At 47.4% G+C, this 27,879-nt stretch overlaps 1 protein-coding gene across 4 annotated transcripts in view; it reads right to left on the reverse strand.

Annotated features, from left to right (window-relative positions):
- C4_1H7orf57 (chromosome 4_1 C7orf57 homolog) overlaps nucleotides 1-27,879 on the reverse strand; it is a 242,188-nt gene that overhangs the window by 33,495 nt on the left and 180,814 nt on the right. For all 4 annotated transcript variants that reach the window (XM_086964899.1, XM_086964896.1, XM_086964897.1 and 1 more), the window contains exon 7: nucleotides 14,088-14,224. In XM_086964899.1, coding sequence (XP_086821025.1) covers nucleotides 14,088-14,224 — 137 coding nt within the window. The remainder of the gene's footprint in view (nucleotides 1-14,087; nucleotides 14,225-27,879) is intronic.

Consider the following 27,879-nt stretch of genomic DNA (forward strand, 5'->3'; position numbering starts at 1 on the left):
AAGCAAAAAATAATTTTTTTGCCATTATTTCTTGATGAGCTTTTCATCAGTTTTAAGACCCTATGAATGAATGAATGAATGAATGAATGAATGAATGATTACACATTTCTATAGCACATGGTTACCCTGAGGCATCCCAGCGCTTAAGTGGTCCAATCATCTCCATTAATTTTAGCAGCATAAGAAGGTTTTCAGCATTTTTCTAAACCTGAGGTGGTTCTCCTCCAAGCGAATAGCGTCTGGAAGATTGTTCCAAAGTTTTGCAGCCTGTAAAGAAAAGCGCCTGCCCCCGGTGCGCGATCTCCTGATCCTGGGGATTACCAGTAGGTTCTTATTACTGGATCTCAGGGTTCTGCATGTTTGATAAGGACTGAACAAAGGTACAAGAATGTCTGGTCCGGAATTATGCAGGGCTTTATGAGCAATAGTCATTGCTTTAAATTCGATTCGTTGTTGTACAGGCAACCAGTGTAGTTGCTTCAATGCTGGTTTGGCAGGGGTTCTGCGTGGGATGTTTAGTAGCATTCGGGCAGCACAATTTTGGATGGTCTGTAGGATCTTGATTGTCCCTTTGGGAGCCCCTAGATAGACTGCGTTGGAATAGTCTAATCGTGATAAGATAAGAGATTGAACTAGGATCCTTCTGGCCTCAAAGGGAAGTAGTCCTAAGATCTTTCTGAGTGCTCTCATGAGGGCATAACCAGTCCCTGCTACCTTCCGGGCTTGGACCTGAAAGTTAAGGGCTGGGTCCAGCCACACTCCTAGGCTTTTGATTTGCCCTTTAGGGGTCGGAGGCTGCCCCAAGGAGTCCGGCCACCACACATCCACAGAGGTAGGTGGTTTATGTCCTGGCATCATGACCTCTGTTTTAGCTCCATTTAGCTTCAAAAAAGAGTCATTCATCCACTCCTGGACTTTGCTAAGACAGGAGGAAAGGTTGTTATAAGTCGCCTCCTGCCCAGAGAGGGAGATGATAAGCTGAGTATCATCAGCATATGTTACCAATTGTACTCCCCAAGGTAGCACCACCTCAGCCAAAGGTCTCATGTAAATATTAAATAGAGTAGGGCTGAGGGATGACCCCTGGGGAACACCGCATTGAAGCTGTATTGGAGGTGAAACTATATCATCCTCAAACACCGAAAAGGTACGATTGGACAGGAAAGAGCTAAGCCAATTCAGTGCGGTCCCAGTGATACCTACATTACTCAATCTCTGAGTAAGAATCGTGTGATTAACGGTATCAAAGGCCGCACTGAGGTCTAATAATAATATGGCCGCACATTTCCCTTCGTCCAGAATCTTCCTAGTTTCCTCAACTACTGCCACAAGGGCCGTTTCAGTGCCCTGTTTGCATCTAAACCCAGTCTGGGTGTAATGTAGCAGATTATTAGCTTCAACGAAGGTGGATAGAAGAGAGTTGACATGTTTTTCAGCGATCTTGCTAACAGTTGGCAACAAGGAGATAGGACGATAGTTGGAACAGTCATCAGGGTTGAGGTTGGGCTTTTTTAATAACGCTCTTACTCTTGCTTGTTTCCACATAGGTGGGACTACTCCAGCGGCCAAGGATGTATTAATCACATCCTGTATCACAGGGGCCACTGTGTCTGAGACAAGGTTGAGGATGGTTGGTGGAGCTACATCACTAGGTGATCCAGATTTCAAGTTCCCCAGAAGCACTTGGGCCTTGTCGCCGTCTAGGGGAGAGAATTCATTAAGCGTAGGTAGGTCTTGTGCCAGGGGGGGGTTGGACCTATTGCAGTCACCTGTGGCAGTCACCTGAAAGGATGCATAGATATTTGCTACCTTTGCGGCAAAGAAATTTGCCAGGTCCCTGCAGCGCGGGAGTGCCAGAGTTGAGTCCATAACGGGGGTAGGAGGGGTAACCAAAGATTTAAAAATGTTAAAGATTTCCCTGGAGGAACTGGCAGCTGAAGAGATTTTTTCCTGATAATAGTTGGACTGGGCCACTTTTATAGCCTGCTTATAATTGCGTAAGGCTAATCTGTAAACATTTTTACTATCTTCACCGTAATCTTTCCTCCACCTTCTCTCCTTATGTTTACATATCTGTTTGAGAGTTCTCAATTCAGGGGTGTACCAAGTATTTTTATTCGCCCCTTTCCGATGAGAGAGTTCAGTTTTAGGCAGAGTCGCCTCAAGAGATTCCTCTAGCCAATGATTAAAGCGCGCTTTTGCTTCTATTGGGTCATTATTATACTCTGGCTTTGTTTTCCTAAGTTCAACTACCCATTTGTCCACAGGAAGTTTGGACCAGACCCTACTCATTTTTTTAGAAAAATTGGTCTGTATTGGTTGCTTATGGTGGGTCAAGGAAAAGGACAAGAGGGTGCCAAGGCGCGCCAAAGGCAAGCCTGTCTTGGCCCGGATGGCTCCAAGGGCCAGGACCCTGTACCTTTCACTGAGTACACAGGTGTTTATGCCTCTGCGGAACTGTTGGACCTTAGAAGGGTAGCGGACTCGAATTGCATCAACTCAATAGCAGTTGATAGCACCTTAGAAAGTTGTGCGTACTGTGACTTCCGGTTACCTTCTTTCAGGGGAGGTAGAGAAAGAGGGAAGGTAATGAGGACTGCATTTGACCCTTTGCTTTGCCTTTCCCTTAACTGTGGGTCTCTTAGCAAACTCAGCCTAGAAATACATGACCTACTCACTGACGTTCTGCGCCCTTTATGGTGCGGAAATCGGATGCGTTAAGTACTGATTTTTTTTTCCCCAAATCAAATGTTTTCCTATTGCTTCACATTCATTTAATTTTCATAATCAAATCGAAAAAATGTATGTTTTAAATCACATATTTTGATTCAGTGCAAATACATTTTGAAAACACTGCTAATTCATAAGGTCAATTATCGTAATATTTTTCAAACATTTCAATCAACATTACAACATAACACATCTATGTTGCGTGCCCGAAGCATTTCGGTACCCAGGTGGTACCTTCCTCAGGGGCCACTCTAAAATGAAAAAATAAATAAAAATGTAATTGTTTTATATGCCCATGGGTGCTGGTGTTGTATCTAAATGCAATATATGTGATCATATCTGTGGTATGATCACATATATTGCATATTGTGGTATTATAGTGGAGAAGTGTGGCTCAATGATTAGAGCGGCAGACCCTGATGCAGAGGTCTAGCCCGGGACCAGGGTTCAATTCCCCGCCTCGGCGGGTCTTGGGCTCAAAATTCCACGGACCTGATAATTCTCGCCTCTGTGCCTATTCCAATCATGGAGTCCCTCTCTGCCACTCTGGGCAATAGCTTGCTTAATCTCCATAACGGCCCCCACAACGCTAAGGATGCCTGGCCTCCACCTTGGGGGTGCCCAGGAGTGGACGCCTCACAGGGAAAGCCAGGATGGGTTCCACAGCGGTATTCGTACAAGCGCCTTTAGACCTTTGCGGGTGAGTAGTGCGCAAGTATCAATTTTTTATTTATAGCGTGGCCCCTGAGGAAGGTACCACCTGAATACCGAAATGCATCGGGCACGCAACAAATATGTGTTATGTTGTAATGTTGATTGAAATGTTTGAAAAATATTACGATAATTGACCTTATGAATAGCAGTGTTTACAAAATGTATTGGCACTGAATCAAAATATGTGATTTAAAACATGAATTTTTTCGATGTGATTATGAAAATTAAATGAATGTGAAGCAATAAAAAAAATTTGATTAAGTTTGAATATTGTTAAAGGTGTGAGATAGCACCAAGTGAACAGTGCGTGACTGGACTAGCTCTCTGGCTAGTCTTAACTACAGTATATTCAAGGAGTGACGACCCTTATCAGCCACAGCACCAGTTGATTAAAATAGTTTTAGTTTAGAATTGAATTTGGAGTGCTCCTCGCGCACATCCCCACTATCACTAAAATCGTGGAGAAGCATCTTAACAGTAAACTGTCCTTATTCCTGGAAGAGAGACAAGTACTCCATGAAACACAGTCAAGGTTTAGACCTTGACACAGTACCGAGTCATCCATTCTTCTCGCTTCAGAGGCCTTGAAAACTGCTGCAGATTAGGGAAGAACCACTGCTCTGATCCTTCTAGACCTGAGTGCCGCTTTTGACACAGTCTCCCATGGCCTTCTTTTGGAGCGGTTGGGGGAGGCCGGGGTCGGTGGAGTGATAGGGAGAAGGATTAAACATTTTCTAGAGAATAGATCCTTCCAGGTTCTACAGCATACTTATAAATCCAGAGTCTGTCCTCTGTCGTAAGGGGTGCTGCAGGGTTCGGCTCTCAGCCCTACCCTATTTAATATCTATATGCGCCCCATGGCAGATATTGTATTGGTGTCATATGCTGATGACACACAGTTGATTGTCACCCTGGAGCAAAAGGAGGCAGGAACAGCTGCCAAGTTCAAGGTTTGCCTGGGGGAGCTTGCCAATTGGATGAAGCTCAGCTGTTTGCATTTGAATACGGGAAAGACGGAGGTGATGGTAGTCGGTAAGCAACCTTCTCTTTGGTCACACCTGTGGTGGCCGGAGGAGCTGGGACCGTCTCCGACCCCTAAGGCCAAGGTCAAGAATCTGGGAGTATGGTTCAACGACTCCCTTTCATACTCCTAACAGATATCAGCGGAGGCTGGTGCCTGTTTTGGCATTCTTAGGATGCTGCGAAAAATCCTCGATCTTCTCCCATTAGATGCTAGAAGTACCATTATAGAGGCCCTTGTTACGTCCCGTTTAGATTACTGCAACATCTTGTACCTAGAGGTGACCCAAAAAAATCTCAACATCCTGCAGAAGGTTCAGAATGCTGCAGCTCGCCTAATTCAGAACAGTCCTAGACGGGCTTTGTTGGGTGAGTCCTTGAGGAAATTACAATGGCTTCCCATACAGGCCAGAGTCACCTTTAAGGCCTTGTGTTTCAGCCACAGAATCTTCAATAAGAAAGGTCCTAGCTTCTTGCACCCCTTTCTTACCGCCTATAGGCCTGCACGTTGCCTAAGGTCCTTGGGCACGGCAAAGTTGATTGTGCCTAAGGTTCAGAAGGTACGGGCTGGTGGGAGTTCCTTCGACTTCCTTGCGGCAAAGGCCTGGAATGACTTCCCTGCTGATTTAAAGACGTGCCCATTGGAGACTCTGTTTCGGAAAAAACTTAAGACGTGGTTATTCCACTATCCCCCTGGTGGCCAGAAATAGGGCTTCTGTAGCTGTTCCTTGGGGGCTCTTGCTGTAGGGTGGGTGGGTGGTTCTGGTCCAGCTGTTGGGTACTAATTTGGTGTACTAGCGTGGGGACACTGCGTTGGAGTAACCAAGCTCTCTATAAGCTGTTTAACAATAATAATAATGATGTTATAAGAGCAAGGAAAGACTTTAGAAAGAATGCAAGCAGAGAAAAGGGAAGTTAGTAAACATCACTCTTATTGTTATCTATCTATCCCCCCATTTTCGGCTTTCCCAACAAATTTGCATAAGGACAAGGGGTATTTACAAGTTGCACTATCTAGGATGGTTACTTCATGGGGTTGGAGCTTGTGTGCTGATCCCACTTTTGCTGAAGAACAAATGCCACAACAGCGAAATACAACAGCAAAGAAACCCCTAAATCAGCCTACCACATCATTCTAATGTAAATACCTACTATAATAATACAACCACACAGTTTGCATATTTACATCAACCGTAAACCATGTACTAACAATTGTCAACCCTAAATCTAGTACTTACATTTAGGGCCACATTTATCAACATCTGTATAAGCGATTACCTAATAGCGAATTGCAATTAGGTAATCACTTTTACAAATGTATGAGTCCAAAAGTTTCATAAAGCGGTTTGTAGGGGGTCGCAAATCGACCTACCTCATTAATATTAGAGGTAGGTTGCAATTTATGACTTGTTAAAATCACGGAGCTGGTGGTGGCCTGCTGGGGTCAGCAGACCACCAGGTCCGTGACTGCTTTTAAATAAAGCATTTTCTTTTAAATGCAACCCGTTTTCCTTAAAGGAAAACAGGTTGCATTTTTTTTTTTTTAATGAAACATTTTCTTTACATTTTTTTAAAGTAGGCAGTGATCCATGGAACCACTGCCTGCTCGTTTTTGCATACATACACAAAGGAGAAGGGGTCCCTTGGGGGCCCCTTCCCGTTGCGAATGCGATACCACCTACTTGAAGTAGGTGGTAAATTGTGAATGTTTTCCGACAGCATTCACAAAACATTCATACATAACGCGGCAATTCGCTATTTGGAAGGGACACCCTAAACACATCCCTTCCAAATACCGAACTGCAAACCCATTTTGCGATTCGGTATCAGGATATCGAATCGCAAAATAGGTTTTGATACATTTAAAAAGCCTTTTTGTGTTCACAAACGGCAAATGCAAAGTTGGTTGATACATGTGGCCCGTAGACTTACTTTTTCCATAATCCTAACATAAGCTTACCCTTTCACCCAACACGGCACCAAGACTTAAGCTACCGCTAACTATAATAAAAGAAAAAGTTACTTATTTGTAACACTAGTCCTGCATCGTGGTCAATAAATGCTGAATAATTCCTGTTTGCTTGCAGGGATCGTCGATCTCTTTAACTTACAAAAAAATTTAAAAACATTTAAGAGATCATATCTGACATTATTTTAGTGCAGATACCCTCTGCACAGCTTAACCAGCACGGTGCCCTCATATTGTTGCCAAGAGAAAATAAGGGTGAAAGCTAGAAACCGAGGGGAAAAAGAGGCTGATAAGGAGTATGTAGTGCAGCGCTGTGAAGGCATGTACTACCCCTCCTAAAAGTAAAAGAATGTCCTATCATATTCTCAACCAAAAACATACTTTATCCACCAGTAACATTTAACACTAGCAAGCAAGGTGGAAATATTATGTAGTATAGATAGGAGGCCTTACCATATAATATTAACACAACACCCAAAGCTAGACCTCGGATTTATTTTAGAAAATCCCTAGCTCAGTCCTGGTAGTGTGGCAAAGAGCAGTCAGGCTTACTTGGAGGAACATGTGTTAAGCATTTCAGAGAACAGAACATGGACAATAGGTAATTTACATGTTTTAAAAGAAATCAGACACCAGTTTTGCAAAATATTGCTAATGTTTATATTAATTTAGACACCAAAGCAAAGTAAATCCAACCCGTATACCCAGAGTTATCAATTTTACAGTGATTAATAAATCATTACTTTGAAGAGCTGTCAAACTTTATCATTGCGGTCTGCGGAGAAAACACAAGGTGATACTTGGTCACTTGCAGGATGAGTTCAAAGGAACCCACTTGGAGTTAGGGTCTTGCAGGTTCCCAGAACAAGCTTAGACAGTCAGAACAATTTTACCATGGCCAGGGAGTCTGGGTGAAGAGATGATTTTGCTGTCTTGGTGCTGAACGCAGGAGCCGCGGGTGCTGAAAAGCAGTACTTGTGACACTCTGTCACTTGCAAGGTGAGTTAAGGGGAGTCCACTGGATACTAAGCTTGGATGGTTAAGCTCGGAGGAGCCCTCGGGCCAGGGATCAATAGGCAGAACAGCTCTACCTAGCTCGGACGTCCCAGATGCAGAGGTGTACCTGACTCTCCTTGGTGCTTAACGGGCAGTACAGGAGCTGAGTTTACCAGGTGGGACAATGCAGGCAGGAAGCAGATGCAAACTCTCGACAGTATAGCCACAGGTGTGGATGATTGAAGTTGTAGGGTGATTTCCCTCTGGCTGAAGCATCAAGTAAAGCAGTTAGTAGTCAGACAGACCACCAAAAAACCTTGGCCACTGCAAACACAGCAGTGTAGCAAATCTTCTCCCAGAAGTCCAGGGGAACACTGTAGAAGGCACCTGGCCGGTTCCTTTCGGGCTGTTCTTCGACGGAGCCCAACGGACAGTCCTTCTTTGGTCTTGGAAGTGCAGTTTGTTTCTGCCGTCTGCAGGGGAGTAGTGCCTCTAGCCCTAGGGAATTCTGGTGTTGCCTTTCAGTTGCTGAGTGGTTCACATTCCTTTTGGCACCAGTCTCTGGTCCGGTTGAGTCGTAATCCAGCAGTTGCAGGGTGGCTACCACATGTGCAGAACTTAACTCCTTTTCTTTGTGGAGTCCTGGCATTATAGACACATGTCTATTCTTTGTCCTTGGTGCAGTCAAAGCAGATCTAATGTTCTGGTGTCAGGGGTACCCCCTTACATCCTAGATAGAGGGGCATTAGGGGTGTGAAGGAGAGTAGCCAATGGGCTACTTGTCCCTGTGGCTAATCCGCCTCTTAGGTGACCACATCCGAAGGTGTTCATCACCTCTCTTACCCAGAACCCTCTAACTTGAGATTTTTAAAGAAGGCAGGACCCATCTTCAGTTGTACAGAGCAGGGTGCCCACACTAGAGGAATATCAGCCACCTTGGTGTAAGCACTCGGGAGGCCTGATCCTCTTACAGGTACTGTGGACCCTTTGTGTGACCAGATAAGGATGTTTTCCACATGCATATCAAACATACCAATTTAAAGAGAATTTCAGTTTAAACAATATGTTGCCAGCCAAAGACGGACGAGCAGTCAAAAAGCTTAGAAGCAATCTACTGCCTGAAAGATTACATTGTTTCATCTAGTATGAAACTTACTTTGAGGGTAGTAATGAAGCACCAAGGGAAGGCTTTCAATGCAAGAATACACTAAGGGTTAACAGAGGGCAATACAACTGACATCAAATAAAAATACAACAAAAATAATTAATTTCAGTACTGTGATAGGTTTGACATGTATGAGAGGAAAACAAAATAGTCAATAACATTTACTTTAATGGGTATTAAAAAAGAAACATTTTCCAGCAAGTACTCTGCTCCAAATTTTTTAGGTCTCGCCTGTCGATGCGCATGCGCATCGAGCAAGGCGAGAGTATTGCGAGTTATCCACTCTTTATCTGCACTGCAAGGAATCGTGGCGATTCCTTGCAGTGCCCGTGACTTTTAAGGTCAATGCGCATGCGCATTAAGCTTATGCGCATGCGCATTGACCTTAAAAGTCACGGGCGCGTGCATGTCCGTCTTCCCGCCGTCTCGCATTTCCCCTGTCGCACTTCTCCTCCCCCCTCCCCTCTCTTTCCTCCAGCTTGTTTTTTGTTTATTTGACCCGCTCCGCCCCCTCCCCTTCCCGCCGTGTCGCATTTCTCCTCCCCCCTCCCCTCTCTTCCCTCCGGCTTTTTTTTTGTTTATTTTACCCGCCGTGTCTCCGATCCTTTCGCTCTCCTCCCCCCTCCCCTCTCTTCCCTCCGGCTTCTTTTTTGTTTCCCCTAGAGTTTAAATGTATAGCCTCCGTGCGGGTTTGCAACTCGCTTTCTCCGATACACTGCCTGTGGTGCGCCCGCGAGCACCAGTGCACGCTGCCTCAGGGTCGCTCGTGTTTTCACTCATTCTGAGCGCTGAATGTTTTTATCTCCTTCCTTGACTCGTCCCCCAATCACCCTCCTCCTGCTGTCACTTTTTCCCTCCCAAGCCTGCTTGCCCTGTGCTTCTATGACCATCGTAAAACTGCTCTTCCTTATTCTGCATTTTTTCTCATCCCAACCAACAATCGCCCTCCTACCGCTGTTGCTTGTTCCCTTTCCCGCCCCTGTGGCTGCTTGCCCTGTGCTTCTCCGCCCGTCATGGAACAGGCCTGTAAATCATGTTCTTATCTTGGTTCTTCCCCTATCCCCCAACCACTCTCCACACACTGTTCCTTTCTCCCTCCTGTTCCCCAGTGCCTGCTTTTTTTTATCGAATGCTGTTTTATTTCCATGCCACAGATACTGTACTTTTGGTACTGCCGGGCGGTTTACTTGAGACTCCCGGACTTGGGCAGTCATGCTGGTGCTGCAGTCAGCAGGCATGAAGGCAGACACAAAGTGCCTCGCAGTCTGCCATCACAGTATGGCACTGAGTCATGAGAGCGCGTGAACAGTTAGTAAGAAAGTGGAGCTTTAGAGGAGACGTGTTTCAGGAACTAGATTGTGGACATACATCGAAACTATTCCTGGCATCAGTGCTACACATAACGCGTGACCCTGGGCAAATTACTTCTTCTCCATATGAACCAGTACCCCTATTTGTCCGGGTTCACAAATAGGTTGCCCTAGAATTAGGCTTTATGTAAAAAACACAATAGTGATATTGGCTATAACTCCTATTTTAAAAGCATGTGTATTTAATCTATAATTGGCTTTTGGTCAAGGCAATGCAAAATCACTGGTTTGCTCCAGCACTCCCGTTAATGCGTGGTTTCAGGAACAGACTCGCCACTATAACAAAAACATGTGTTACCACGCGTTGCAAATTAGCTTGATCAGCCGTTTTGGGTACAGACACAGGAGTGTATATCAAGAGGCAGTGCACGTGCAAGCGAGTGCTCGCAGTGTCTTTCAGGCATCCAATACTACATTTATCTTTTGTTATAGACTTAGACAGAGGGTGCTCTGGCTATCCTAAACAATGAAAGGGATAGTAATTACTGGGTTGTACATTATCTCCCTCATGAGTGACAGCTGTACTACACTACACAGACATACGGCTCTTGATAATAAGCATCTATATATTTTGTTTCTGCCAGTGCTGTATACCACACACTCGGTTAAGGGCATTGGAGCGCTTTACATGAGCACCAGGTACATTACACAAGCTCAGATTTATTTTCTGATAGGCTTGTGGAGATTAATTGATTTGCCCCAAATCACGGGATGTTGAGCTTACATCGTGATTCGAACCTGGTTTTTACAGTTCAAACTCAGCAACTCAGGGTTAAAGGTCCATACTCAGAATTAACATTCTTGTGATTAAGATGACTCACAAAGATTAGCTGTGAAATCTGCTTCCGGGAAACAAGTGCTGCCTGCGAACTGACTTTCTGGTGTTTTTGCAATACTGATTTTAAGATCTAGGAGGGGATCCCTAGTCTGAGATCTAGGGCAACTGCTGCACTAACACATTCCATCATGAATTGCAACCTATAGCAATAGTGGCCAGTGTGAGGAACTGACCAAAAAGCATTTGTTAGGTATTTTCTTTAAAAAATGTCTCGCATTTCCCCTGTCGCACTTCTCCTCCCCCCTCCCCTCTCTTCCCTCCAGCTTGTTTTTTGTTTATTTGACCCGCTCCGCCCCCTCCCCTTCCCGCCGTGTCGCATTTCTCCTCCCCCCTCCCCTCTCTTCCCTCCGGCTTTTTTTTTGTTTATTTTACCCGCCGTGTCGCTGTGTCTCCGATCCTTTCGCTCTCCTCCCCCCTCCCCTCTCTTCCCTCCGGCTTCTTTTTTGTTTCCCCTAGAGTTTAAATGTATAGCCTCCGTGCGGGTTTGCAACTCGCTTTCTCCGATACACTGCCTGTGGTGCGCCCGCGAGCACCAGTGCACGCTGCCTGTAATGAGCCCGCATTCCTGTGCACGCTGCCTGTAGTGCCCCGCTATTTCACCAGCGCGTCTTTCACACTCTTACTTTCACCGGTCCACCTGGTATGCAGTTTGCCTGTGTGCGCTAGTACCTGCTGCAGGCATGATTTGAAGCCGATCACCCGCTTTCGCGGGTGCACCTCTGCCTGTTCATGCAGATGCTGCACTCACCCACTGAGGCTCCGGGAAGCGAGCTAGGCTACTTTCCTCTTCGCCGACTTTACATTTAGGAATCCGGTGCAGGGGTGTGTCGCGTACACGGCATGCTTTCTATCTCTCCAGCAGTAAATCTCGCTCAGACAGGTTCTTCCAAAACCCTGCATCCGAGCAGGGTTTTCAGGTGAGACGTTGGTTTCTCAGCAAGTCCTTTCAAGGCTTTTCGACCGTTTAAGCACAGACAGATCATTTTATTTTTGTGCCTCACAGATTCTATCTAACATTCCCAACTCAATGGTACTCATTTTATCGACCTCAGATGGATGAAAGGCCCCGCCAGAATTTGAACCTGTGTCTATGAGATCGAACACAAACCCCTGCAGTGGATGCATCGGTCCACTGAGCCACCAGAACAGGCACAAAGCACTTAGTAATCTCTTGCTATTAAAATCAATTTAATATGAGCAACATTACAAATGAACTGAAGCTAACAATGTGTGTATTTTTATGTTTTTCCTGCAGTAATAATCAGAGTGTAAAATATTAAATACGTTGCTGTAGATATTTCCTTCCTGCTGACCACTGTTTGTTTTAGAAAAGAAAAAACATAAGACTGGAAAGCCCTCACTCACTCACCCTCAACCCCTCACCCTCAACCCCTCACTCACGCTCACTCTCACTCATCCTCACTCAACCACCCTCAACCTCACTCACCCTCAACCCCTCGCCCTCACTCACCCTCAGCCCCTCACCCTCACTCACTCACCCTCAACCCCTCACCCTCACTCACCCACCCTCAACCCCTCACCCTCACTCACTCACCCTCAACCCCTCACCCTCACTCACTCACCCTCACTCACCCTCAACCCCTCCCCCTCGACCCCTCCCCCTCAACCCCTCACCCTCACGCTCACTCACCCTCAACCCCTCACCCTCAAACCCTCACTCACCCTCAACCCCTCACTCACCCTCACTCTCACTCATCCTCACTCACCCTCAACCCCTCACTCACCCTCACTCACCCTCAACCCCTCACCCTCACTCACCCTCACCCTCAACCCCTCACCCTCACTCACCCTCAACGCCTCACCCTCAATCACCCTCAACCCCTCACCCTCACCCACCTTCACTCACCCTCACCCTCACTCACCCTCACTCACACTCACCCTCACCCACCCTCAACCCCTCATCCTCACTCACCCTCAACCCCTCATCCTCACTCACCCTCAACCCCTCATCCTCACTCACCCTCAACCCCTCACCCTCACTCACCCTCAACCCCTCACCCTCACTCACCCCCACTCACCCTCAACCCCTCACCCTCACTCACCCTCACCCTCAACCCCTCACTCACCCTCAACCCCTCACCCACCCTCAACCCCTCACCCTCAATCCCTCACCCTCACTCACCCACACTCACCCACACTCACCCTCACTCACCCACCCTCACCCTCACTCACCTTCACCCTCACTCACCCTCAACCCCTCACCCTCACTCACCCCCACTCACCCTCAACCCCTCACCCTCAACCCCTCACCCTCCCTCACCCTCATTCACCCTCAACCCCTCACCCTCACTCACCCTCAACCCCTCACCCTCACTCACCCTCAACCCCTCACCCTCAATCCCTCACCCTCACCCACACTCACCCACACTCACCCACCCTCACTCACACTCACCCTCACTCACACTCACACTCACCCACCCTCACTCACCCTCACCCTCACCCTCACTCACCCTCACTCACCCTCACCCTCACTCACCCTCAACCCCTCACCCTCACTCACCCTCAACCCCTCACCCACCCTCAACGCCTCACCCTCACTCACCCTCAACTCCTCACCCTCAACCCCTCACTCACCCTCACTCACCCTCAGCCTCACCCTCAACCCCTCACCCTCACTCACCCTCACTCACCCTCAACCTCATGCTAAAGATTTACAAAAAAAACCATAAACAATTCTAAAAGCACTAACTCTAATGCTGCGAGACCTATTGCATTTCTAATGCTTGTTTTACTTTGGAACAACTCTCAGGCACAAAAGCTGAGAATTATTCTAAGGCTATGAATCTAAGGAGGGTGCCATTCCTGGATAACCACTGTTAAAAGTAAACAACTATTTCTTCCAGGTATTCATTTACATCCTTTCCGCTGCTGCCCATTCTCAGTGTTTTCACTAATGAATATAAACAGACAGGAGATGTGAAACTGCAAATGTTCACTGGGAAATGCTGTTCACCAATAATCCAAAGCACTAACCTTCACTATCATAGACAGTGCTTCTTTACTATCACAAATTCCTGTGGAATATTATATGTTTGGTCATTGAAACTCTTATAAAAGATTTATGTTGCTAAAGGGAAAAGTATATATGTACATTTACTCATTCGTTGGTTCTGGAGTCAAAAGGACTCTGGTTAAATTTCACATGTAGCATTACAGTGCCTATAAGATGGTGGGGTGCATTTCCGTTCTACTGGAAATAGGTTGGACATAAAGTTTTGTATCTTAATTCTCTTTCTGGAGTTTTATTCTTAGCATTTCATGTACCTTTAGGCTTTTCATTATTGCTTGACTTCTGCTGAGCCTTTTTGTCCCTATCATTGCGCTGTTGGATCCAATCATCTCCATAACCATTGCTCAACAACTTGCTAAAGTTCACTGGATCACTGTTTCGTGACGTCCGCCTGAATGAAAAAAACGATGGAAATATAAATGAAATCATTATTGAAAGCGAGCAACCTTGCTGCAACTTTTTCATAAAAGGTAATATATGAAGTACTGTTTCCTAATTTTACAATCTGTCAGCTGCCATTCGTATTTCATTGGTATCTCAATCATTCACACACATAGGTTTACCTGATAAAATGGTGCTACAGCATTGTGATACTCGTTCAAAGTGAATGCTTGGTTGGATGACATCTTGAACATCAGTTAAAGATTCTGAACACTATATTTAGTACAATAACCCCTCTGCAGTCTATTGTTGTGGACTAAGTTTCTTAATGCCTTTAATGTGATCATAAAAGCATAAAAAGCAACATCCTAAGGCATCATTTTTGATTATTAATACGCAGGAAAAAATTATATGGCTATCGAAAAACAATTGAGGAGATGGGTTACACATAGGAATGCAGGAAAGATATCTACAGTTGATTACTATTGTAACTGGATAGTTACATTCTTTCTTTGGTCTTAGATCACACACAGGTACAAATGTTTCAATAGAATTCCAAGCAGCATGGGTGAGCTTTTAGTTGAATCATTCAATATCCTTTTGTTCAAGCATTTAATACAGGTCATAAACTATTTAGCTATTTTCTATTTAAAGGTTAGTTTAACCCCTTAAGTGCTGCGTCGGTGCGTTGGCCGACGGCAGCACTACCTCCCCAGTGCTGCGCACGACCATTGGACGTCCATTCAGCACTGGTTCCAATGGACAGCGCAGCACTGGGGAGGGATGTTTACTAGCATCTATGAGGTTAAAGACATGTTATGTTCTTGTACATAGGAGATGAATTAGCCCTGAGGAGAGATAACAAGTGATGCTTTCTAAGCTCAGGAGATCCTTCCTCAGAATGAGGCTCATCTATAACTGGTAAAAATGTTTTTTTGAAAAGCCATAAGACGCAGGGTAGGGATACCCTGACCCCCTAGGTAACTCACCAGGGGCCGAAAACCTTTTTTTAAATTTCGCAACATATGTAAATAAAATGTGCAGGCTCCCGCTCAATAAAAATCAACATCCCCCGAAGTGGGTCGGGGAACAAAGGGGTGGTGCATTTATGATTTAGGGAAAGGAATGTGCATTGCCCCAGGGGCCCCATCGCCAAAGACCAATATTTTAGTAAAGGGGGCCGCACACAGCCCTCCTATTCAAGCCCTAAAAAGGACTTGGGCACCCTATTCCCCGGGCCGCATAAGCAATATTGTGGAGGGGGCACACCACAAACCTCTAAGAGGCCCCAGGGACCCCCATCTCCCAAGACCAATATCTTAATACAGGGGAGGAGGGCTGCTTGACCCCCTGAGCCTGAAAAGACCCCTGGGACCCTATCTCAAGGGGCTGGCACTTAGAAAATGTGGAGGGGAGTATGCAGCCCTCTCACAGTCATTTATTGGCCCGGAGGATACGGCCGGATTGGGGATGGTGTTCTGGGGTCCCCAACCCTCAGGACACTATCTATTTCCAACAGCACAGGTAGGGAAAAAGTTTTGTGCTCCCACCTGGCGGAATCACAAAGCATTCCCCAAGCTGTCCCCAATAGCCAGAATGGTTGTCACATAAATCCTCTCACTTTGAAGACAGAGAAAGAAGGAGTAGTTTCTTTTCTGTAACTTCAGTTCTGTAGTAGGGTTATCTCTGTTATAGTCATAATCTAGTGAATAGTCCCGCCCATGTGCGTGGACCCCGGAGCAATCAAAAATAATCTCTTAAAGTGTCGAAAAAAATGCAGAACTGCACAGACACTTAAGAGAGAATTTAAAGACATATAATGCAGCCTATAACAGGCTACACTGTCCAGTACTTCAGCTAGAAATTCCACCAAAAATCCACAAAACAGCAAAGCCTGTCCAGATTTCCCTTGCCTTAGGCAAAAACCCCTCTGGATGATAGAGAGGAAGACATGGACAGACAAGCCCCATAGGCTGCCATTATGTGGCTCAGAATAGGATACTGTGCCTTTAAGAGAACTTTCCAGAACTTCAAAGTATCCCAGAATGCCCTGCAGGTCCCTCTTACTTTCAGTTCTTTTTGAAGGCATAACACGCCAGACCTGTAGCATTCCTTACATAAATATCTGTCTCCACCGAGGGGGGAGGGCGGGCGCTTATGACTATAACAGAGATACCCCTACTACAGAACTGGAGTTACAGAAAAGAAACTACTCCTTCTGTAGTAGGGGATCTCTGTGTATAGTCATAATCTAGTGAATAGAATGGCAAGCCCATCCCCACACCAAAGCGGCGGTGGAGAAAAGAAACCAACACCACTATTGTGCGAACAAATTCCGCAGCGAAGCCTGTCCAACCTGAGCATCCGCCCTGGCATCAGTGTCCAGACAGTAATGCTTAGCAAAGGTATGAACCGACTTCCAAGTGGCGGCCTTGCAAATTTCTGCAATCGGCACATTACGGAGCAAGGCTGTCGTGGCAGCTTTGCCCCTGGTGGAATAAGCCTTAGGCTTACCTCCTAAGGTCTTATTAGCTTTCTGGTAACATAGTTGTATGCAGGACACAATCCACCTAGAGATGGATTGCTTAGAGGTCGCAAGACCCGTCCTGACCGATCCATAATTGATAAACAATTGGTCTGACCTACGAATACCTTTGGTCTTATCCAGATAAAATTTCAACACCCTCCTAACATCCAGGGAATGTAAAGACCTTTCCGCTGGAGATGAAAGATTCTGAAAAAACGTAGGCAAAGTTATAGTTTGGTTGACATGAAAGTCAGAAATAACCTTGGGAAGAAATTTAGGGTGAGTACGCATAACAACCTTAGCAGCATGAAATACAGTATAAGGTTCATTACAACACAACGCCTGAATTTCACTCACCCTGCGGGCCGATGTAATGGCCACGAGGAACGCCGCCTTCCAGGACAGGTGCTGCAACGAAGCCTTATGAATGGGTTCAAAAGGCTCCTTCATCAAACTGGACAACACCACATTCAATTCCCATGAAGGCGAAGGAAGCCTGACAGGAGGGAACACTTTCTTCAAGCCTTCCAAAAAGTCTTTGATCACAGGGATCTGGAAGAAGGAAGTCTGTGAAGGGCTTTTCCTGTAGGCAGTCAAGGCAGCGAGATGAACCTTAATGGAATGAACATTAAGGCCAGACCGCGCCAAATGCAGAAGGTAAGGAAGGATGACATCTTCCTTGCATGTCGTTGGGTCAAAGTTCCTGGACACACACCAGATACAAAACCTCTTCCACTTGTAAGCGTAGGACGTCCGAGTGGAAGGTCTCTTAGACTCCTTCAGTATGTCCATGCAATCTTCGGGCAGATTTAAATGGCCATATTGCACTATCTCAGGAGCCATGCCGCCAAACTCAAGGACGAGAGGTTGGGGTGCAACATCTGCCCCTCGAACTTCGTGAGAAGGTCCGGCCTGCACGGCAACCGTATGTGTGGAAGGAGGGACCGGTGTAGAAGGTCCGTGAACCACCACTGTCTGGGCCATTCCGGGGCAATCAGGATCATCCGTGCCCTGGACCGGGACAGCTTGATGAGCAACGCTGGAATCAGGGGAATGGGCGTAAAAGAGTAAACAAAGCTGTTCGACCAGTTGATCCAGAGTGCATTCCCCAGCGTCCCTTGCTGGTAGTACCTGGAGGCGAAGTCTTGGCATTTGCTGTTTTCGGCGGTGGCGAACAGATCTACGTCTGGAGTCCCCCACCTTTCGAAGACTTCTCCTAGTACGTCGTCGTTTATGACCCATTCGTGGTTTTCCTGAATCAGTCTGCTCAGTGCGTCCGCCTGAGCATTCTGCACACCTGGCAGATGGGTAGCCGTTATCGTCAATCCCCTGGCCAGAAGCCAGCGCCAGATCGTCTGCGCCTCCCGAGACAGGGTGCGCGATCTCGACCCCCCCTGCTTGTTGAGGTAATACATCGTGGTCGTATTGTCCGTCTGTACAAGCAGAGAGTTGGTCCGGAAGGACGGATGAAAGGCCTTCAGTGCCAAGTGAACAGCTCTGAGTTCCAGGGAATTGATGTGATACGTGGACTCTGTCTGAGACCACGTGCCTTGGATCTGTAAGTCTCCCGAATGCGCTCCCCAGCCCTGGAGAGAAGCATCCGTCACAATAGTCTGAGTAGGAATGTCCTTGTGGAAGGGAACCCCTCTGAGGAGATTCTCAGCTGAACACCACCACTTCAGAGACTGAAGAGCATGCAGAGACAGTCGTATCCTGTCGTCCCAAGATCCTCTCCTCTGGTCCCATTGGTCCTCCAAGCACTCCTGCAGAGGTCTCATGTGTAGTCGTGCATGAAGAGTGAGGAAGATAAAAGAGGCCATCGACCCCAGTAGAGAAGATACCGTCCTCACTGTTGTAGATGGAGCGGTCATAAGAGCCTGAGCCTTCCTAAGGATCGATCGCCGTCGCTCCTCCGAAGGAGACACGCTTGCTGACAGCGTATTGATGGTGGCTCCCAAGTATTGAATGCATTGGACCGGGATCGGGACAGACTTGGACATGTTGATGTGCAACCCCAACTTGTTCAAGAGAACGCACGTCTTCTGGAAGTCAGCTTGAGCTTCTGAGAAGGAGGAGGCCTTGATCAACCAATCGTCCAGGTACGGGTAGACAAACACCTTGTTCTTCCTGAGGTGTGCCGCTACCACTGCCATGCACTTCGAGAATGTATTGGTAATGGTTGGTGCCGACTTGAAATCGCAGAAACTTCCTGTGTTTGTACGCGATGGGTACGTGGAAGTACGCATCCTGTAGGTCTATGGCACAAAGCGGGTCCCACTGTTGCAACTGAGGATAAATCTGATGCAACAACAGCATGCAAAACTTTTCTCTGCGAATCCACTTGTTTGCCTGCCGCAAGTCCAGAATGGGCCTGAACTCGTTTTTGTCCTTCTTGCGAACCAGAAAGAACCGGGAGTACAGACCTCTTCCTCTTTGAGACAGAGGTACGTCTTCTATCGCCCTTTGCCTTAACAGGATATCGGCCTCCGCCTGGAGCTCGCGCAGTTGATACTGCGAGCTGACCGGAGGGATCGCTGGAGGAGGGCTGAGGAATCGAAGACTGTATCCATTGCAAACAATATTCAGCACCCACTTGTCCTGAGTAATTTTTCTCCACTCTGCCAGAAAAAATTGAACGCTTCCCCCCACCGGAGCGGGTAACGGATGACGGGGGAGTAACCGCTCAGGGTCGAGACCCGGCCGGGCCCTTGTTCGCGGTAGAGGACTGTTGTCCCCCTCTACCCTTCTGACGTTTCTGGAAGGGTCTCCGGAACTGCTGCTGTTGTTGCTGCTGCTGTCCCGAAGACTGCCCTCTTTCTCACCTGTGCGCCGTAGCGCCTCTGGAAAGGCCTGAAGGATTTCTTCTCTTTGGGCTTCTCCAAGCCCACAGCCGTTAGGGTCTCTGCCTCCGCCTTCATGCGGGCCATCTCATAGTCTGCGTGTTTACCGAAAAGGGTCTCTCCGGAAAAGGGCAGATTGGCCACCCGCTGCTGGGCCTCCGGCTTGAGTGGCGTGAGCCGAAGCCAGGCGTGCCGCCGCTGGTTGATTCCATGGCAGTAACCGTGTGAGGCCAACAGGGAGGTGTCCGCCGCTGCACTGATCACCTGGTTTGAAACCAGCATCCCTTCCTTGAGGATCTCCTGGAAGTCCTCCCTCTTGTCTCCCGGAAGCAGTTCCACGAACTGTTGAAGGGAGTCCCACAGCGCCCGGTCGTAACGGCCTAGCAGAGCTGTATCGCAGGCAGCCTTCATGGCTGCGGAAGCGGTCCCATACGCTTTCCTTCCTGCTGAGTCGATCCACCAACTCTCCTTATCTGGTGGCACAGTGGATGACGGGGAGGTAGAGTGTAATTTTCTGGCCGCCGTCACAATCACCGAATCCGGTACCGGATCCATTCTCAGGAATGCAGGGTCCGAATCCGGGGCCCTGTACTTCTTCAGAAGCCGGGACGGAGCGGCCTTCACCACCGCTGGCGTGAGGAACAGCTCCTCCGCAGGTTCCTTCAGTCCAGGCACCAGAGGCAGAAGAGGGCGAGACAAGTGCTTCTTGTGAAGCGTCTCGAATATCACGGACGTCGTAGGTGTTGGAGCCGTCACCGTGATACCTAACTTTGCAGCCCCCCTCAGGAGAACCTCCTGGAACGTGGCAATGTCGTCCACTGGAGAGTTCCTGGTCTCTGGAGAGTCCGATAAGGTCGGCGAGTAGGAAGTATGGGTCCTGTAGGAGTCCGTGCGTGACCTGGACCCCCTCCTCTTATGGGGACGTCTTGATCTGGTGGAGGATCTATGGCGACTCCTTGATCTTCCTCTCCGTCCGGAGCGTGAACGGGACCTCCTCGGCCGAGGACGGTCAACCGGGTCCACAGGAGATTTAGGTTTTGACGGAGCCTTAGGTTTAGGCGTACCCTTCGGAGGCGTCGGAAACTTAGGCAAAGAGGTCGACCTCGGAGGAACGGGAGGTGGCACCTCAGGTAACCCAGATCCAGGTTGCGGTGGAGGCAACGGAGGCGGCGTAGGTGTCCTCGGACGGGGACCCCTCAGTAACGGAGGAGGGGGGGGGGGGGAGTCATCTTCCCCGACGGGGTATATCCCTCGGAATACACCGAGCGCGGTGAACCCCCTTCCTTTCCAGCCTGGGACGAAGGCGAACCTCCCACGGCGTCAGGTCTGTCTCCACCTCTTTTCGGCGTCGAAGAACGGCGACCATACGGCGAGCGTCGGCCCCTGGACGCCAAGCGTCTCTTCCTCGGCGTCGAACGCCTTCGGCACCTCGACGGAGACCTTTTGAGCCTCGACGCCGAACCTCGGTGCCTCGACGTCGAACCTCGGTGCCTCGACGTCGAACCTCGGTGCCTCGACGGCGACCTCATGCGCCTCGACGACGACCTCATGCGCCTCGACGGCGACCTCCGGTGCCTCGACGGCGACTTCCTGTGCCTTGACGGCGACCTGGCCTTCGACGGCGACCTCGACGGCGAGGAACTCACCAACGACGCCCACCTCCTCTTCGCCGATGGCGAACGGCGGTATCGCCTCGACGGCGAGCGCCGACGCCGGGCTCCTCGACGCCGATCGCTCGACGTCGAAGATGAAGACGATGACACAGACACCGGAGACTTCGAAGGTCTGGTAACATCCCTCGACGCCGCTCCTCGACGTCGTTTCGTCTCCGACGATGGGGAACAGACCGCAGTAATTCCTCTCGACGCCGTAGTGGGCGCAACGGACCCGGGCGGAGAATGGTGACGTTTGCTGGTCTTCCTGGCCCTGGGGAACCCCCCAGGGGCCTCAGCATGGGCAGAAGAAGCCCCTCCAGACCCACCTTGAGCCTTCAGTCTCCTTTCCTCGAGACCTTGAAGTCTGATCTTCTTCCTTTCCCTCAGTGTCCTTCCAGAGAAGCCTTGGCAGATAGCACACTCCTCTGGAACATGAGAAGCTGGAAGGCAGAGGATACACACCTCCTGATGCTACGACCTGGCCTTTTTCCTGGAGCACTCCGGGCATTTGTCGAATAAGGCAGGCATCTTCGACAAAAACAGAGTGAGAAAACCAAGAAGAAAGGCCCCACAGCACAATAAAGTACTTTAACTTCGAAAATCAGTGAAAAAACACCAAATAAGTCCCAAAAAAGTAGAGCTCAATGCTCCAGGGTCCTGCTAGCAGGAGCCGGAAATAAGAACTGAAAGTAAGAGGGGCCTGCAGGGCATTCTGGGATACTGTGAAGTTCTGGAAAGTTCTCTTAAAGGCACAGTATCCTATTCTGAGCCACATAATGGCAGCCTATGGGGCTTGTCTGTCCATGTCTTCCTCTCTAACATCCAGAGGGGTTTTTGCCTAAGGCAAGGGAAATCTGGACAGGCTTTGCTGTTTTGTGGATTTTTGGTGGAATTTCTAGCTGAAGTACTGGACAGTGTAGCCTGTTATAGGCTGCATTATATGTCTTTAAATTCTCTCTTAAGTGTCTGTGCAGTTCTGCATTTTTTTCGACACTTTAAGAGATTATTTTTGATTGCTCCGGGGTCCACGCACATGGGCGGGACTATTCACTAGATTATGACTATAACAGAGATACCCCTACTACAGAACTGAAGTTACAGAAAAGAAACTACTCCTTCTTTCTCTGTCTTCAAAGTGAGAGGATTTATGTGACAACCATTCTGGCTATTGGGGACAGCTTGGGGAATGCTTTGTGATTCCGCCAGGTGGGAGCACAAAACTTTTTCCCTACCTGTGCTGTTGGAAATAGATAGTGTCCTGAGGGTTGGGGACCCCAGAACACCATCCCCAATCCGGCCGTATCCTCCGGGCCAATAAACGACTGTGAGAGGGCTGCATACTCCCCTCCACATTTTCTAAGTGCCAGCCCCTTGAGATAGGGTCCCAGGGGTCTTTTCAGGCTCAGGGGGTCAAGCAGCCCTCCTCCCCTGTATTAAGATATTGGTCTTGGGAGATGGGGGTCCCTGGGGCCTCTTAGAGGTTTGAGGTGTGCCCCCTCCACAATATTGCTTATGCGGCCCGGGGAATAGGGTGCCCAAGTCCTTTTTAGGGCTTGAATAGGAGGGCTGTGTGCGGCCCCCTTTACTAAAATATTGGTCTTTGGCGATGGGGCCCCTGGGGCAATGCACATTCCTTTCCCTAAATCATAAATGGGCGGGACTATTCACTAGATTATGACAAGTGTGGCAGGGTATGCTCAGACGTGAGTCCCTTGTTCACTTTGCCACTGGATTCAAGCAAGACGAGCTGAAGATGTCTGGAATGCCAGAAACCGGTCCTCAAAGCTTGTTTCCGGTCCAGAGAAGGCATGGCTTGGCAGTTCGGGCTGGACTGTTCCCATGGGGCACAGGGTCAGACTGATTTGCATATAGCCATGTCTGAACTGGGGTGGCAGAGTGGGCTAAAGAACAGTGATGGATTAAACCCAGATCTTTTGACTGGGTGTGAGTGTTTGATTGGTTCAGATGCTCCGTCCATTACCACCCCCTTTTGTACTGCCCCCAAGATGTCTTTAGCAAACCAGACAGCTGCTCTGTCTGTTAGGCTGTGATCTAAAAAGGGAACTTCAAATGTAGTCTGTGACTGACAAGAAACATTTACCTACCTGTAACTCCAGTTCTCTCGTTGGGGTATTTCCATGATAAGTCATAAGCACTTGAATAGTCCAGCCCACGTACACGGGAGCACTTCTTTAGCTATATCTTTTTAAGTGGGATTCTTTGCCTTTCTTCAGTAAGGCCTGCAAAGACACTTAAGAGATAGAGAGACAATAATGCAGCCTAAATAAATAGGCTACACGGCTACACTGGGTGCATATTGATCTCACTCAAAAAGGAGCCAGTATATTATATTTTGTACCATTTTTGAAGTGTTTAATACATAGAAGAATCCTCTTCACAAAACTCCTTTTTTCATGATAGATATGAAAGGAGAGGACAGAATAGCCCCAAATGCTCACATTATATGTCTTAAAAATAGAAGCTGGGTCTTTAAGAATCCACAGACCACCAGTATCCCATCATGCACAACTAGTGGCAGTTACTTCAGTTCTTTTTGAGGGCGATGAGAAGTGAATACATGTTTTATGTTATGGATATCTCTGTCTATTCCACCCGGGAGGATGGAGGGTTGCTTATGACTTACCATGGAAATACCCCTAAGAGACAACTGGAGTTACAGGTAAGAAACTGTTCTTTCTCTCGTAGGGGTTTTTCATGTATAGTCATAAGCACTTGAATAGACTAGCAAGCCCATCCGTATACAACGCGATGGAAGAGACAGAGAAAAAAGGAATGCAGATTTATGCAAATAGGTTCCTAAGGGAAGTCTGCCCTACTTGAGCATTTGCCTTGACATCCATGTCCAGGCAGTAATGTTTAGTGAATGTATGAACTGATTTCCAGGTTGCAGCTTTGCATATCTCTGCAATGGGTATATTACGAAGCAAAGCCGCAGTAGCTGCCTTCCCTCTGGTAGAGTGAGCTTTAAGCTTAACGGACAGAGATTTATTAGCTTTTTAAGATGCTAAACCTGTAAGGAAGGAGCCATAGTTTACAAATAATTGGTCAGATCTCCATAGATCCTTAGTTTTATCCAGATAGAATTTTAAAACCCGTCTAACGTCCATGGAATGAAGAGATCTCTCCGCTGCAGTAGATGGATGTTGGAAAAAGGTAAGTAAACAAATCTTTGACTTACATGAAAATCCGAAACCACCTTAGGGAGGAATACTTTAGATGCATGAAACACTGTGTATGGCCCTTGACAGCAAAGTGCCTGGATTTCACTAACTATGCGGGCCAATGTAATAGCCACAAGGAAAGCCGTCTTCCAAGACAGATACTGAACAGACGCCTTATATGTATGGGTTTAAAAGGATCCTGCATAAGACAAGAGAGGACCACATTAAGCTACCAAGGAGAAGAACTTCTAATTGGAGGAAAACCCTTCTTCAAATGCTCAATGAAATCTCTGATGACAAGAATTCTGAAAAAGGAAGTTTGTGAAGGGCATTTCCTGTAGGCAGGTAGGGCTGCCAAATGAACCCTAACGGAAGAACACTGAAGGTCAGATTGTGCAAATATATCAAAGGATGACATCTTCCTGGCAAGAGGTAGGATCCTCATTCTTCGAAGAACACCACATACAGAATCTCTTCCGTTAATGAGCATAAGCGGAACGTGTGGAAGGCCACTTTGCTTCTTTGAGGATTTCCATGCAGTTGTGAGGTAAGTTCAAGTGTACATACTGTACTATCTAAGGAGCCATGCTGCCAAATTAAAAGAGGAGAGGTTGGGGTGCACTATCTAGCCTCTGAACTTTGTTAGCAGATCTGTTCTGCATGGAAGCCTGATATGTGGACGGATAGAGCAGTGAAGGAGGTACGGGAACCACAATTGAAGTAGCCACTCCGGGGCTTTGACTATCATTTTGGCTGTGACTGCGACAGCTTGATGAGAACTGCAGAGATTAGGGGAACTGGAGGAAAGGCGTAGAGAAATCTGCCTGACCAGTTGATCCATAGGGCATTCCCCAGGGATCCCGGTTGGAAGTACCTTGACGCGCAGCTTTGGCATTTGCTATTTTCTGAGGTGGCAAACAAGTCGACCTCCAGAGTACCCCATCTTTGAAGATATTGAGGACCACGTCATCGTACAAGACCCACCCGTGGTTTCCCTGGAGGAGTCTGCTGAGAGAGTCGGCCTAAGCATTCTGAACACTTGGGAGGTGAGTTGCTGTTATTGTCCAGTTTCTGTCCAGAAGCCATTTTCAGATTGTCTGGGCTTCCCGAGATAATGGTCTGGACCTCGTGCCTCCCTGCTTGTTGAGGTAGTACATTGTTGTTGTATTGTCTATCTGGATAAGCAGCAGGCAGTTGGAGCTGAGTGATGGCTGAAAAGCTTTGAGTGCCAGATGAACTGCTCGTAGCTCTAGCAGATTGATGTGGTAAGTGGATTCTCTAGGTGACTATTTGCCCTAAATTTGAAGTTGGCCTATGTGGGCTCCCCATCTTTGGAGAGAGGCATCCGTGACTATGGTGTGAACAGGTATCACCTTGTAAAAAGGGATCCTTTGTAGGAGATTGGAGGGGTAGCACCACCATTTGATGGACTGGAGGGCATACTGAGACAATCGAATCCGAGCTTCCCAATCTCCTGTTGCTGGTCCCATTGGTATTCCAGGCTTTCCTGCAGGAGTCTCAATGGGAAGGTGTGCATTTGGTGTGAGGAATATACAGGATGCAAATAAACCCAGGAGCGAGGAGACCTTCCTTACGGTTGGGTGAGACATTGTCAAGACAGCCTGAGCCTTCCGAAGGATCGATAAGCGCCTCTCCTCCGAAGGACACACGTTTGCTGTGAGAGTATCGATGGAAGCTCCCAAATGCTGCAGGCACTGTACAGGGATTGAGGTTGCCTTCGCCTGGTTGACATGAAGTCCCAACCGAATGAGAAGATCTGAGTTCCAATTGATGTGCAGTTGAGCCTCCTGAGACATGGATGCCCTGATCAGCGTATCGTCTAAATGGGGATAGACAAACAATTTGTGTTTCCTCAGATGGGCCGCTACCACCGCCATGCATTTGGAAAAAGTCCTGGGTGCTGACTTCAGGCCAAATGGAAGCACACAGTACTGACTGTGGTTGTTCCCCACTGCAAACCTCAAGAATTTGCGATGTTTCCTTATGATGAGAATGTGGAAGTATGCGTCTTGAAGGTTGATTGCGCATAACCAATCCCCTCGATGTAGCTGAGGGTAAATTTGGAGCAATGCTAGCATCCGGAACCTTTCTCTCTGAATCCACTTGTTGGCAGTCAGGAGATCGAGAACGGGCCTGAACACGTTCCTGCCTTTCTTCTTGACAAGAAAGAATTTCGAGTATAGCCCGTGCCTCCTTGTAAAGGAGTATAATATAAATAACAAATGGTTCCAGACTGTTTAGAGAACACCAAGGAAAAGATTCCCAAAAATCAAATACACTTAGTTGCTTGAAAAATCAGCACATTGTAATTATTACATAACAAAAGAGAATTTTAAAGTACGCACAAGGGAAATAAAGAAGTGACACCCACTGTTTTTTCAGTAGAAAACCCTATTTTATAAAGACATTACTGGTGCGTACTTAAAATTCTGTTTTGTTACATATTTATTACATTGTACTGATTTTTCAAGCCACTAAGTATATTTGATTTTTGTGAATCTTTTCCATGGTGTTCTCTATAAAGCCTGGGACCATTAGTTATTTATATTATACCATACCCAGGTCCTTAAACATTGATTGGGTTACCCCAATAGTCTGCAATCGCAAAGGAGAGTCAGGCCCCACCTTGTCTCATTTTTACCCACCCACTAGGCTCCTTGGTTACCCATGTTTATTATCCTTTATAGTGTTTTAAATACTGCTTTTACATTCCCTACTGCAGGATTCTATTGGCTGTAGCAATGCTTGTTTAATCCAACCTGTAAATGCCAACGCTAGTTTAATTGTAGAAATGCTTGTTGGACTGCTTTCATTATGACATGTGATAGCCAACCGTCATACTGGTAGGTGTGGAAAGCTTTGTGTAACTGCATGTGGAGGGCATGGTTTGCCTCATGTGGAGGGCCGTGGTTTGCCTCATGTTTACAAATACCTGTCCTGTTGGTTATAAAAGGGCAAGCCCTGCACATGTCAGTGCTTAGCGTATTTCCTGGATTCCTGCAGGTTGCTGTCTCAGCATCTCTCCGGCTGTCATGTGCCAATGCCCAATCCGACTTCTTCGATTAGGCTTTCAAGAGGATTCCTTGCACGTTGGGCAACCTAAGAGCTGCTTATTTCTTCCATTTGTCTTTTCACCTTGTCTGTGACTTCTTGACCTCGCGCTTGGCTACTTCTTTCAGTGCTTGGTGTAGAACATTAACCACTAACTCTCTGAAGTGGCAACATTGTTTTTGAAGGCGATTTTCTTGGTTTTTGTCTAACTCCCAAATACGAGACTTTTAGGAACAAGACAAAAAGACTTTTAGTTTGCTTATCGTCCTTTAGGAATTAACGAACAGTGTTTATACTCAGTATTTCTTATAGTTATTATATTGTGGCATAACGTGCTGTACTTTCCTGTGACAAGTTCAGAAATTGGAAACTTTAGTTCACGTTATGAA

Source organism: Lissotriton vulgaris, chromosome 4_1 (assembly GCF_964263255.1).
Source record: "Lissotriton vulgaris chromosome 4_1, aLisVul1.2, whole genome shotgun sequence".
NCBI lineage: Eukaryota > Metazoa > Chordata > Amphibia > Caudata > Salamandridae > Lissotriton > Lissotriton vulgaris.